The sequence below is a fragment of the Metarhizium album genome (genome assembly GCF_000804445.1).
Source record: "Metarhizium album ARSEF 1941 chromosome Unknown scaffold_1, whole genome shotgun sequence".
In the NCBI taxonomy this organism is placed as follows: Eukaryota; Fungi; Ascomycota; class Sordariomycetes; order Hypocreales; family Clavicipitaceae; genus Metarhizium; species Metarhizium album.
In genome coordinates this window covers 3,504,642-3,516,656 of record NW_024467575.1, presented here as the reverse complement: position 1 = coordinate 3,516,656, position 12,015 = coordinate 3,504,642, and the positions used below count along the sequence as shown (strand labels likewise).

The window sequence follows — 12,015 nt, the reverse complement described above, 5'->3', positions numbered from 1 at the left end:
GTGCGCCTACACCTTGTTTGACACGTCGTGATGTTTCTGCGTCTTCTTCGTCTTCGTGACAAGTGTTCCCAAAGCAGCCATTTGATAATACACCACCACATCTACCGTATGTGCCGTGCCCGTGCTTGTTTATGCCCTATCTAGGAAAGACGACCCCAAGCAAAAAAAAAAGAGAAGACACAAAACGCCATGTAATGCATAACCTAGTATATATCCAACTCTTGGCCTGGCTTCCTACATGTACCGCATGCCCCCCTGATTTCTCCACCTCCCATCCGCGTTCGCCGCCGCCGGGGCAGGCGGATACGGCGGCGCGTCGTAAAATCCACTCTGCTGCTGTTGATGCTGATGCTGCGGCCCCGAGGGAAACAGAGCACCAGACGACTCCGTCGGTCGTGGTCCGTTCCACCCCCCCCGAACACCGCCCCATTGCTGCTGTTCGCCGTAGGATGAAGAGGGCCAGCCGTTCATCCCGGGCGCAGCCTGGGGCCTCCCCGTCCTCCGCTTCATCACGCAGCGTCGGATGCTGCTCGTGGTGCAGCTAGCAATGACAATGACAATCAGCAGCCCGACGACGCAGACGACGGGAATGAAGATTGCCTTGTGGCGGTCGATCCATTGTCCGATTTCCTTGAGCGTCGAGCTGCCCTGACAGTTACCGTTGAGGCAGTGGCCGCCGGCGCCGCAGCTGGTCCCGTCCACAAAGAACTGGTTGTACGTGATGCACTGGTTGGAGGGGAGATCGGGCGACGTACAGGCGAGCATGCACTCCGTCTCGGGACAAGCCTTGGTGTTGTTTCGCCCCGTCAAGCTGTTGGCCATGTGCTGGCATTGCAGGTCGGGCGAGGTGCACTGGCCCGAGGCGCACTGGAGCCCGTTGCCGCACGAGTCGCCGTTGCTCTTGTGCTTGTCGGCCGGGCAGGCAGCCTTGTCGCCGGGGCAGGTTTCCTGGATATCGCATTCGCCTGTGCTGGGGCGGCAGACGATGCCGCTCGAGGCAAACTTGCACTGATCAGTGCAGCAGTCCTCGTTGGAAGGGTCACACACAGAGCCGCTGGTAAACTTGCACGTTTTGGGGTCGCAGCACTTGTTTCCGTTGCAGCCTGCTTCGCCGCCGCAGTCGCAGTCCTCGCCGGCCTCGACAATACCGTTGCCACACTGGCTGCCAATGTTGACATCGGTTTGGACATTCTTGTTGTCCGTGAGGCAGCTGCCCTTGATCTGGTTGGACTTGAGGCCCGAGCATATGTTGCCGATGCTGCAGGGCGAGAAGGCCGTGACGCCGTTGCCGGTAGAAGGGTTCATGATGTACTTTCCACCAGCATTACATTGGTCTTTGCTCAGTGGACAGCAAGCTTGTGACGGCCCGTTGGCCGGGCACGTCTGCGACACACAGTCGTGGACGGCCCCAAAGGTATGTCCGGTTTCATGGGCAAATATCTGCCACTCGGTAGCCGTCTTGACAACGACATTGGTGGCAGCAACGGTCTCATTTTTAGCGCCGTCACCCTCACCGCTCGCGCCAGCCCGGCAAAGCATGCCTCGCCAGGCCAGGCCAACGGCGGTATCTGTGGCACAGGTCGTGAAGAGCGACCAGAAGGCATTGTCATCCTTGGACCCGGCACGCCACTTGGAAAACGTGTTGAGGCGATCAGTGATAGTAACACCATCGCTGCATTCAACGTTCCACTGCGTGTTGGCAGTTGTTGATGCACCGGCGCACCCTCGATCGATCACCGTCAGGTTCCTGATAGCCAGTGAGATCTTGAAGGTGCTCTCGTAAAGCTCAGAGGCTGAGTTAACGACGCCGATGACTTGCCTCTTGATGGCATTCGTGTTGTTGAATGCCGAAAAGTAGTTGCAGTCGGTCGCGATACCAACCAGAGCCACCTTCTTGGTCGTTGGACAGCCAGCCGAGCTTCCAATGGAATCGAGCAAGTTGAGGCCCGTACCGCCACCGTTGCCATCAATCTGCCGACCAAAGAGAGATGAAAAGCTCGTAGATCTAAGCTCTAGGCTTTCTGGCCGAAGCTGGCGGTTAAACTCGAGGGCGTCGGCGTTGCATTTGGACGAATCGGCAAGATGGCGCTTCAGCTCGCCATGTCCGTCGTGATGGTCCATGACATCGGAATCGCGCCACACCACCATCACTTGGTCGTTGGCAGACGCGTCGACAAGGGGATCTCTCTCGTCCTTTATTGATTGGTAGTCGGATCGCGGGAGAACGTGGTGGTTGTCGCCGTCGATACGAAAGGCGCCGTGAAAGATGGGCTTCTCTCCGTCCTCATGAACCGTCACGCGTGCCCAGCCAGCCTTGGACCATCCTGAAGTGCCTGGGCGCTCGATGAATGCGTCTCCGCGGTACACCCTGTCTTCCAAACGGGGAACCTTTTTGACTTCCCGGACTGACCCGTCTTCGCTCAAGTGTGTGATGGAAAAGTCTTCATGGAGGACATCGTGATTGGGTTCTAGTGCCAGACGAATCTTTTGCTGGTGCTGGCCGTGATGTAATGAAAAGGTAATATCGAATTTGGAGAATGCATGGACGCGATGTGATGGCGTCTTGATGACGGGATCATGGACTAGAGAGATGACGCTGACAGGATTTCGCTTTACTGAGTGTGCTGGAGGTGGAATGACGATGTTAGCCACGGGAATATCGCCGATGTGCCGCTCGCCGGACGAAAGCGATCAAGTACTCGGCATGAAAGCGAAAGACGGTGGCTTACCAAGAGATGAAGGAGCAAGTAAGGCTGCGCTCGTAACAACGGTCACGATAAACTGCAGCGAAACCATGGCTGATTGCGCCGGAGAGGGCGGGGGGGAGGCGAAGCAAACGGTCGCTCGAAGTCGGAGCGGACGATTCAAATGTCTAGCGCATGCAACTCATCGACGGTGCTGTACGAATGTCCAAGGTTCTCACAACGTGGGAATGCAAGCGCAAGGCAATGGATGGCTCTAGGCCGGCAATGGAGACGACGCAGTGGGATTCAAAACGTGTTGGGACTCTGACGGGATCCGTGATGCTGCTGGGTGTTGGTGTACCGTGTACGCACGTAGACACAGATGAGCTCGATGACGACGAGTGTACGGACTGCCGGTTCAAGGCGACAATGAGCAGTTGCTGAGCACAAGGATGGCAAAATGACGACGAGCTGAGCGGCAATTTTTCTCGAATGAGATCTGAAGATGGTTGAGGATGCGTGAGCGTGAGCGTGAGCGTGAGCGCGTGCGTGCGGAGGCTGGATGCTGGTCAATTGTACAGAGTAGGGACGGAGTAGAAGTAGTGGGCGGCGGTTCAGCAGGCGGTTGGAGCGGGTGGGAGGAGCAACGTTGAACGTCGAACGACGAACGTTGAACGATGAGTGGGGGGTGCGGACGAACTGCAAGGCAAGGCAAGGAAGGCAAGGCAGGTGGCATTGGCGGTGGCGGTGATGACTGGTGACGCTCCGAAGCTCCTGCACTTGTTGCTTCAGCCAAGGCCGCCGTCTCGAGGAAGGACGAGGCCTCCAGTCAATGTCCAACATGGAGTTGAGGCGACCTTGGCAAAAGACTGGTCGATGGGACAATGGGTGGGGAAGGGAAGGAGCGGACGAACCCAAGTTCAATTTCATGGGTCTCGTACGCACTCCCTACTCCGTGCCCCGTCGTCGAACCTGGACCAGCAGATCGAGGTGCGTGGTTGGTTGGATGCGGCGTGCGTGCGCAGCGAAAAGGGTTGGCATCGCCACAAGCCACGCGGCAGGTGCGCCCCGGGCTTTGACCAAATCCGACGACCAGCTCAACGCCGACATTGGACCTTGGGCTGCCTCATCACTCAGACTCTGTGACACGTCGTCTCGTTTGTCGCACAGAACAAATTTTTTTTCCGCCGTGGCGCTTGTCAGCAGTCGGTTTCACCATGTCGAAACCACCCACCGTCGGCTGTCAGTTCTGATACCACATACGGACTACTCTGTTTGTAGTTTAGCCTATATGCACATCTACCTAGGTACTCACTTTAAGTACTCCAGTAGTTAGTTAATTATACCCTTTCCAAGACATGCTGGTGCCTTTCACGGCCTTCAACTCACGTGTTCGACAAGACGCTGCTGCGTCCCATCAACAACCGAACAAATGCATGCCTATGAGATGATACAAAAAAGAGCTTCAATTGAACTACAAACGATTTCAAGTTCCCAAGATCCCGTCACGCCATCTCCGATTCCAACATGTCGTGCTACACGAGTGGTATCAACTACAGCATTATCTATCAATTTTTTTTTTCATGATTTGGCGTCCTTTTGTTTGTATTTTCATAATTTGCTCATTTAGCCCTGGCTTCATGAACTGTCCGGATAATCTTATCGACAATCGAGGGGTCGGACAACTGCGAGTCGAGTTAGCCAGGGAACATGAGACGGAGGAATGCACCATACGGTTGTGACGTCACCGAGCTGATCCTCCTCGCCGGCAAGAATCTTTCTTAATATTCTTCTCATAATCTTGCCACTTCGGGTCTTGGGTAGATCGGGAACGATGTAAATGGCCTTGGGCGCGGCGAAGGGACCAATGCTCTTGCGAACCTGCATGATGAATTCTTTGCGGAGCGCGTCGTTGACCTCGTCAACCTCCTTGACTGCGACAAAGGCATTGACAGCCTGGCCAGTGAGTTCATCGAAAACTCCAACGACGGCGGCCTCTGCAACAGCGTGGTGCTCGATGAGGGCAGCTTCGATTTCGGCCGTGGAAAGACGGTGCCCAGAGACGTTGACGACGTCATCCACTCGGCCGCGGATCCAGTAGAATCCCTCATGGTCACGGCCGGCACCGTCACCAGTGAACTGGGAACACATCAGTGGGACGTATTTCATACTGGTGCGACCGAGGCAAGACGTACGTAGTAGCCCTTGTAGACGTTGAGGTAAGTGTCCATGTAGCGCTTGTGGGAGCCGTAGACGGTGCGGGCCATGCTGGGCCAAGGCTGCTTAAAGGCAAGCACACCCTCGACATCGTTGCCGTGAATCTCTTCACCAGAGACAGGGTCTATGATGACGGGCTCAATACCGAAGAAGGGGAACGAAGCGCTGCCGGGCTTGGTAGGGCTGATGCCAGCAAGTGGAGTGATGACGTGGGAACCAGTCTCTGTCTGCCAGTATGTCTGCGAAAATGTCAGTATACTTGTCGTCTGATTTGAGAAAGACGTAACCGAGATCCCGACGTACGTCAACGACGTGCGCCTCCTCCCTGCCAACAACCTCAAAGTACCACTTCCACACCTCAGCCGCAATGGGCTCGCCGACAGAACCCAAAACACGCAGGTGGCTGATGTCACCCTTGACGTGCTCATCACCAGCGCGTTTCAGCAGACGCAGGGCAGTGGGGGCCACGTAGAACTGGGTGACCTTGTGCTTCTCAATGATGTCCCAGTATCGTGAGAAGTTGGGGTAGGCGGGGGTGCCTTCGAATACTACGGTAGAGACGCCGAGTAGCAGAGGGGCGTAGACAACATAGGTGTGGCCTGTGATCCAGCCGACGTCACCACCACAGAAGTAACGGTCGCCGTCGTGAATGTCGAAGACGTACTTGCCAGTCATGGCGGCACCCAACAGGTAGCCAGCAGTGGTGTGCAAGACGCCCTTGGGCTTCCCAGTAGAGCCGGAGGTGTACAGAAGGAAGAGAGGATCCTCAGAGTTCATGACCTCGGGGGGGATATAGCTGGGCCACTTTTCAAGCTCCTCGTGCCACCAGACATCACGGCCAGGCTGCATGGGCACATCAGCGCCGGTACGCTTGAACACGAGAACGTTGGTGACGTCGGGGCACTGCTTGAGAGCATCGTCGACAATCTTCTTGGTGCCGATGATTTTGCCGCCACGCTTGCCCTCATCAGAAGTGATGACAACACGTGAGCGAGCGTCAATGACACGGTCTCGCAGCGAGTCGGCAGAGAAGCCGGCAAAGACGACGGAGTGAACGGCGCCGATACGCACACAGGCCAAAATGGCGACGAGGGCCTCGGGAATCATGGGCAGGTAAATGGCGACGGTGTCACCCTTGCGGATGCCCATCTGCTTTAGAGACCAGGCACACCTGGAGACCTGGCGCAACAACTCGCCGTAAGTGACCTTGCGGCCATGCTGCGGCTCGTCGGCCTCGTAGATGATGGCGATGCGATCCGGATCCTTCAAGGCATGACGATCAACCAAGTTGTACGAGGCATTGAGCTGACCCTCGGCGAACCATTTGACGTCGCCGTCAGTCAGGGTGCCGCTGGAGACGGTTTCAAAGTCTCGATACCACGAGAGCAGTTGTCTGGCGTGCTCGCCCCAGAACTTGTTGGGGTTAGTGATGGACTCCCTGTACAGCTTCTGGTATTCTTCAATGTCTGCAATTCAAGCAAGAGCTCGGAGTCAGCACGCATTGGACACGAACATTCTCAACGGCCAGACGGGACGCTTTGGACGGACGACCAGAGTCGGGCTCAATCGGGTAAAGCGCACAGTTCCTGAGCTTTGTTTGAATTCGGGACCAGGATGGGGAGTGGGCAGTGGGGACTGAGAGGTAAATGGAACCACAACTTACTGGCAAGGTGGGGTTTGGCAGGGTGTTCTTCAGAGGACGAAGAGAAAGAAGAAGAAACTCGAGTTAGCAGCCGGTTGTTGCAAATGCCATCGACGTCGAGCAGCGATGCCAATAGGCCCGTGGGTTCATTCCCACTCCGAGCTGCACCGACGGTTGCGTGGGGGAGCAAGGTGGAGGTGGGGCAGGACGACATGTCGCGGAAGGAGGGGGAAATTGCGTACTTGCGAGCATCCTCTCAGGCGGGTCTGCAGGGAGAATGGTGTTAGTGACTTGGAGCTGTCTTCTTTCCTCCTTCCCTCTTCGTCTCGCGTGGTGGGGGCTGCTTCACTTACGGAACGTGTCGACTAGGTGCGCCTCCGCGACCTTTGGGACTTTCTTCTCCTCAGACATTGTGACGGGCGACGGCCGTGGGATGCGATTCAAATCAGCTCTAGTTGACGTGCTGCGCTGTTCAAGTCGCCGCCTATGGCTCCGACTGCAGAAGGGGCGCGACGGATGGGCCAGTGGAAGCAGCGGTGGTGCGGGGTAGCTCGTGTTGTAGTGATACTAGGCTGGCTTGCTATGACGGTCGCCCTGAAGCTTGCTGGGTGGGCTCGAGCGCTGCTGGTTGTGGCCAAGGGGACGTCAGAGATGCGTTGACGCACCGTTGCGACGGCGAACCTGGAGCTATTGATCGGCCTGTCTGCGCCTGGTGCTATGTGCGTGCGCTCTCCCGCGGCACTCGAGTGATTAGGCCCCGGGCGGTTCCTAGTCTTGCGTCTTTTTGCTGGGTTGCAAAACAAAGTAAAGAGAAAGTAAGAGGAGAAAGAAAAGATTGGTTGGACTATAGGAATGCAGACGTAGGAGGATCAAAGAGGAGGGGAACTAACTTCCACCGTTACATGGGGGATTGGAAGCTCTTATGCACTCGGCGCTTCGTCACAGACTCACAACCCGCTTGTCTCGCCCCTCCTCCGGCCGCCCAAGCGCGAAGTTGCTTATTGTCTCGTCAAGGGTTGCGGTTGCGGAGGACGGCAAGACGGCCGCTTGTGAATCGATTCCAAATTACCTACGTGGACACGGAGGGTGATAGTTGGCGCGGCTAGGCGAGTGGAAGCTGAACCTGGAACCTGGAGCTGGAACCTGGAGCTGGAACCTGGAGCTGGAACCTGGGAACCGGAACCCGGAGGAGTTGTTGGGACAGATTGCCCCGTAATCTGTCATGGCTGTCCAATCCTGGGCCAGCCAGTTGCCAGTTACTGCTAGCACCACACATCGCCATCGACAACCCCCGCCTTTGTCGGACACACGTTGCTAGTGCGGCAGATGAGTACGTAGTGTCTTTGTGGTGGCCGGAGGTAGGTGTCGTGTAATTTAGATTAAGTCTGAATATTCTTCAAGTCGGGCGTGCAAACCGACGGTGAGATGGACATGTGACTGCACATGTGAGCAACACTGCGTCAGACATTTGAGGCTCTGATCCGCTAACCCCTTCTGGCACGTCATCCTTTTCCCCGACTTCGCGCGTCATGGCACCAGCGGCCAGCGGCTAAAACCAACACCAGTTGGTTGTCCTGTACATTCCACAGTGGATGGATGCATCCTTCCCCAAAGTCGACCGGAGTCGGACCCAGACCGGCCGGGCGGACGAGCGGCTGCGCATTGGCCATGTGACGAGTCGCGCGAAACGACTTGGTCATCACGTCAACTGCCTCCATGTCTGCAGTACGGAATACGGAAGAACCAGGATGCCGGCCCCGGATAGCTTGTAGTAAGTCATTCACTTGCTCCAATGCATTGACCAGTCGGCGGCGGCGTGGTAGCATCCACGATGGTCCGTCAAGAGTCAAGCCTCAACGGTCAACAAAAGAAGGAGATGCCCACGGGCCATGGGCTCTCCAACTCCACACCTGTTGTTGCGTGGAGTACGTAACTAACATGTAACCCAGGGTTCGAGACTTCAGGGCTGAGCCAGGGCCAGAAATCATACATCGTGGTGCCTGCTCCGCCATCTGTCCAATCATCTCATCCGTCTCCCGTCTTCTCATGCAGTCTTGTACCGAAACGGCTACTCCGTACTATCGTCTCCAGCAAGAGGCAGGGTTTACTGTCCCTTGGATCTTGAGTCTTGCGTCTTGACAACGTGCGGAAGTCTGACGACAACTGATTCTCCCTATTTTATCCACTGGCCGGCTCCGATGCAAGACCGGTTGCATTGTCCGACCAAAGGGAACGCACAGTTGCATGCCGGCATTGGCCACTTCCCCTTCCCTTTTGGCGATGCGCCGTGCAAGTGCCGCGACCAGCCGGTTCAGGACTGCAAACCATCCATCCTGGATCTCCAGCCTGCGCCTCTATAAGAGCATGGCGGTGCCTGCTCGCAACTTTTGCTTTCATGACAGGTACCCATTGCTTTCGGTAATACCTAGTTGCCCAACACGTCGCAGCATACGAGAAGCGCCATTGAAACGACTATGGGCGCTATCTTCCGACATCCATTGGGCCGGACCGAAGCCTCAACTGCTCTCTCAACGGGCGCCCGAGTCCTCCGCTGTCCGCCACTCTCCACAAGCATTGTGCCAACACCAACACCCCCGCCTCTCACCTGGTCCCTGGTTGTTGAATCCGGTCTGCGCTCGGCACGGACAGATTTTGAAAACGTAGACGTACATCCAAAGTGGCCGTTTCGAACCGCCGAAAACAACCCCGGTCATTTGGACAGCAACACCCCTTCTCAAACGCCCAGCTGATCGACGTACTGTTATTACATGCCCATGCCCATCAGATACATCTCCAGAATACGCATAAATTTGGCCACAAACGCCTCCAGATGGAAAATCACCTTTGTCCCCGTCTTGATGCGATGCTCATAAAATGCCGACCACTGAATCACCTCGCCCTTCAGACCGTCGTCAATGAGCGCGAGCAGCTTGAACGTGAGGGTTTTGAGAATCGTCGTAGGCGGGATACAGTGCGTCAGTAGGTCGTAGAACTTGGCGCGCACTTGCAGGATCCGCGCCGGCGTATGCTCGTCCATTATTTCCTTGGCCATCTGGCCGATCAAAGCCTCCCAGTCTGCAGGCGGTATCGGCGTATCTGCAGACACTTTTTCACTGTCATTCCGCCCGCAGCATCAGTCAGCAACCCCTGTGCCGGTACAACGGGTGTTTACCTGTGAAGCGGGGAGAGAGAGAAGGGGGTGTTGGGGGAGGAACAAACAAAAACACGTACTTTTGTGCATGGACAGCTTCGTACATCAACAGCGCCCTCCTCAGATTCCGCCCACTCTCCACTGCAATCCTCTCGTGCAGCCCCTTGACCACCTCCCAGCCCTCCTTCTTTGCCGACACGGCCAGGACGCTGCAAATCTCCTCGTGCGTCGGCGCCGCAACCCTCACGAGCAGCGTCCTCGATCGAATAGGCGCGATTATGTTCGCTGTGGAGTTGGCGAGCAGGATGAGCCGCAGGTTGGGCGAGTATTTCTCCATGGTTCGACGCAGCGCCGCCTGCGCATCTCGCGTAAGCTGATCTGCCTCGTTGATGACGACGACCTTGAACCGCTGCTTGGCCGATTGGTCTACCTGCTGCGTCTGTGCGACCTCCTTTAGCAGATCTTGCACGACGACCCGGTCGTAGTTGCCTACGTCCGAGGGTGTAATTTCGAGGTGGTACACGGACGCGACGATGTTGAACTCGAGCTTGCGGTTGCTGGTGGTCTGAAAGACGCGCGAGTCTATTTTGATCTTTTCCACTCCAGGTCCATAGAGCTCCTTGAGCGTGGCTACGATCCGGGTCTTCTTGCCGGCGCCTGAGGGGCCGTAGACAAGGAGATGTGGGAAGTCGCCGCTTTGAGCCTTTTTTTTTTTTTAGGTCATTTAGCCACGGATTGGATGGGTTTGGCCGGCGCTGCTTACTAGTGATTGGAGACGGCGAGAGAGCTCTGGGTGATATGTTAGAGCGTCGAGGGATCGTGGCCGATGCTTGTCGACTATGAGCGCCATTTTGCGATTGACGACGTGCAATCGTGACGTGTGGTGGGTTGGAGTGGGAGCTCTTCGGACTTGGGAAGACGCGTCGGCGCGTTAATTAGTAAGGTAAACTGCTTACCGGGATGAGCTGTGTGAGGTACGTACCGACCAAGTCGGGTCCCCGGTCCACTACGCTGCCATTGAGCATTTCATGTTGCAGCATACATGCTTCGGTCCTTTTTATTTTTTTTGCTGTAGATTGCTTTGCATCAGATTCCTGAGCATGGATAGAGGAAAACCGCGACACGTGTCACAAACGGGTGGTCCCTGGAAAGATGTATATTGCCCTTCCAGAGTCCACCTTTATATACCGGTCCATCTTACTTGCCTCCTTTATCTTTTTATACAATGCTACGGTGGCATCATGCCAGTTCCTATGGCGAACGAGAAGCGTCACTCGTGATACCAGCGTCCGTAAAAGTCCCAGGGGCAGATGCCTGAAGCAACTCCGCAGGTGAGGTTTGTCTCCTCGGCCGCTTCAGGTCCTCCAAAGTCACTCCATCCAGCCTTGTAATTCCAACAACCGGAGCGTCGCCCTTCTTGACAAACTCCCACTGGCCTACACGTCGTTAGCCGCAGTGCCCGACATAGCGTGGACACCACGAAACTTACCCGGCAACTTATTTCCTGCAAGACGGAAAGCATCCCTCACAATCTGCTCGTGAATTCGCCCCCTGATCTCAAAAAGCACCTGACTCACGGCCATTCTCGTCGCCCAGTGGTCAAAAGAACCTTTACCTTTACCCATACGCATCTGGAAAAATGTTAGAACACCGTTCCATCGCTCACCTGGCGCAAAACTTTTGCTGACCTCATTACCGCTGACGTAGACACCGACGTTGCAGCACTTTCGCTTGTAAAGTCGGTATTTTTCGCCTCTTAGTCGCACTTTGATTGTGTCTTCGGCCATTTTCAATTGCTTGGCGCTGATTCTCCTGTGGTGGTCAATCATGCGCAGACCATAGTCACCCCAAATGACAGTGGTCCCCTTTGTTGATCCGCCCGTGGCCACCCGCGGTCGACCCTTTGCCATCTTCTTCTTTCTATTCAAACTCGGTTCCAGCCACGTTCCGAGGACGGGGGAGGTGGTTGAAAAGGCCCGCACATACTGAATCCGGTTTGCCGCTTCCGAGGTCCTTGATGATCGCACAATGGGAGTTTGACTCTGTCGCAGGGGTGTCGAAGCGCGAATCCTCAGCGCCTGGAAGGCATTGAGGAATGCTGACGGGGTGAGAGCCGCCATTGCTTGGGAAACTAGTTGTTGGCGGACAGATGACTCCGTATCGCAACATCCAGTGACGAAAAACTTCCCTGGCCATCGATTGGTTGCAGCCAGATATTTCAGGCCCCCGCAATTTATCGAGAAAGAGCAAGTCCGTCCAATTAAGCCAGGTCACGGACTTCGCGTCAGCTTCGCGTCCACGAGTGGAGCATTGTTGCACGT

The 12,015-nt window shown here is 55.9% G+C and overlaps 4 protein-coding genes across 4 annotated transcripts; all 4 read right to left on the bottom strand.

Annotated features, from left to right (window-relative positions):
* Positions 1 to 234: 234 nt before the first annotated feature.
* MAM_01000 (ADAM protease ADM-B) lies at positions 235 to 2,796 on the bottom strand (the record flags this gene model as incomplete). The annotated part of the gene is made up of 2 exons (XM_040819799.1): positions 235 to 2,624; positions 2,730 to 2,796. 2 exons carry the CDS (start codon positions 2,794 to 2,796, stop codon positions 235 to 237), a joined length of 2,457 nt encoding a protein of 818 aa, XP_040683064.1.
* A 1,510-nt stretch (positions 2,797 to 4,306) lies between these two features.
* On the bottom strand, positions 4,307 to 6,954 carry MAM_00999 (acetyl-coenzyme A synthetase; the record flags this gene model as incomplete). Its single annotated transcript, XM_040819798.1, has 6 exons — positions 4,307 to 4,369; positions 4,419 to 4,823; positions 4,880 to 5,140; positions 5,205 to 6,367; positions 6,786 to 6,809; positions 6,897 to 6,954. 6 exons carry the CDS (start codon positions 6,952 to 6,954, stop codon positions 4,307 to 4,309), a joined length of 1,974 nt encoding a protein of 657 aa, XP_040683063.1.
* Positions 6,955 to 9,307: 2,353 nt separating this feature from the next.
* MAM_00998 (activator 1 38 kDa subunit) lies at positions 9,308 to 10,544 on the bottom strand (the record flags this gene model as incomplete). Its single annotated transcript, XM_040819797.1, has 3 exons — positions 9,308 to 9,639; positions 9,716 to 10,397; positions 10,458 to 10,544. 3 exons carry the CDS (start codon positions 10,542 to 10,544, stop codon positions 9,308 to 9,310), a joined length of 1,101 nt encoding a protein of 366 aa, XP_040683062.1.
* A 401-nt stretch (positions 10,545 to 10,945) lies between these two features.
* On the bottom strand, positions 10,946 to 11,814 carry MAM_00997 (60S ribosomal protein L16 precursor; the record flags this gene model as incomplete). Its single annotated transcript, XM_040819796.1, has 2 exons — positions 10,946 to 11,130; positions 11,184 to 11,814. 2 exons carry the CDS (start codon positions 11,812 to 11,814, stop codon positions 10,946 to 10,948), a joined length of 816 nt encoding a protein of 271 aa, XP_040683061.1.
* Positions 11,815 to 12,015: the final 201 nt, after the last annotated feature.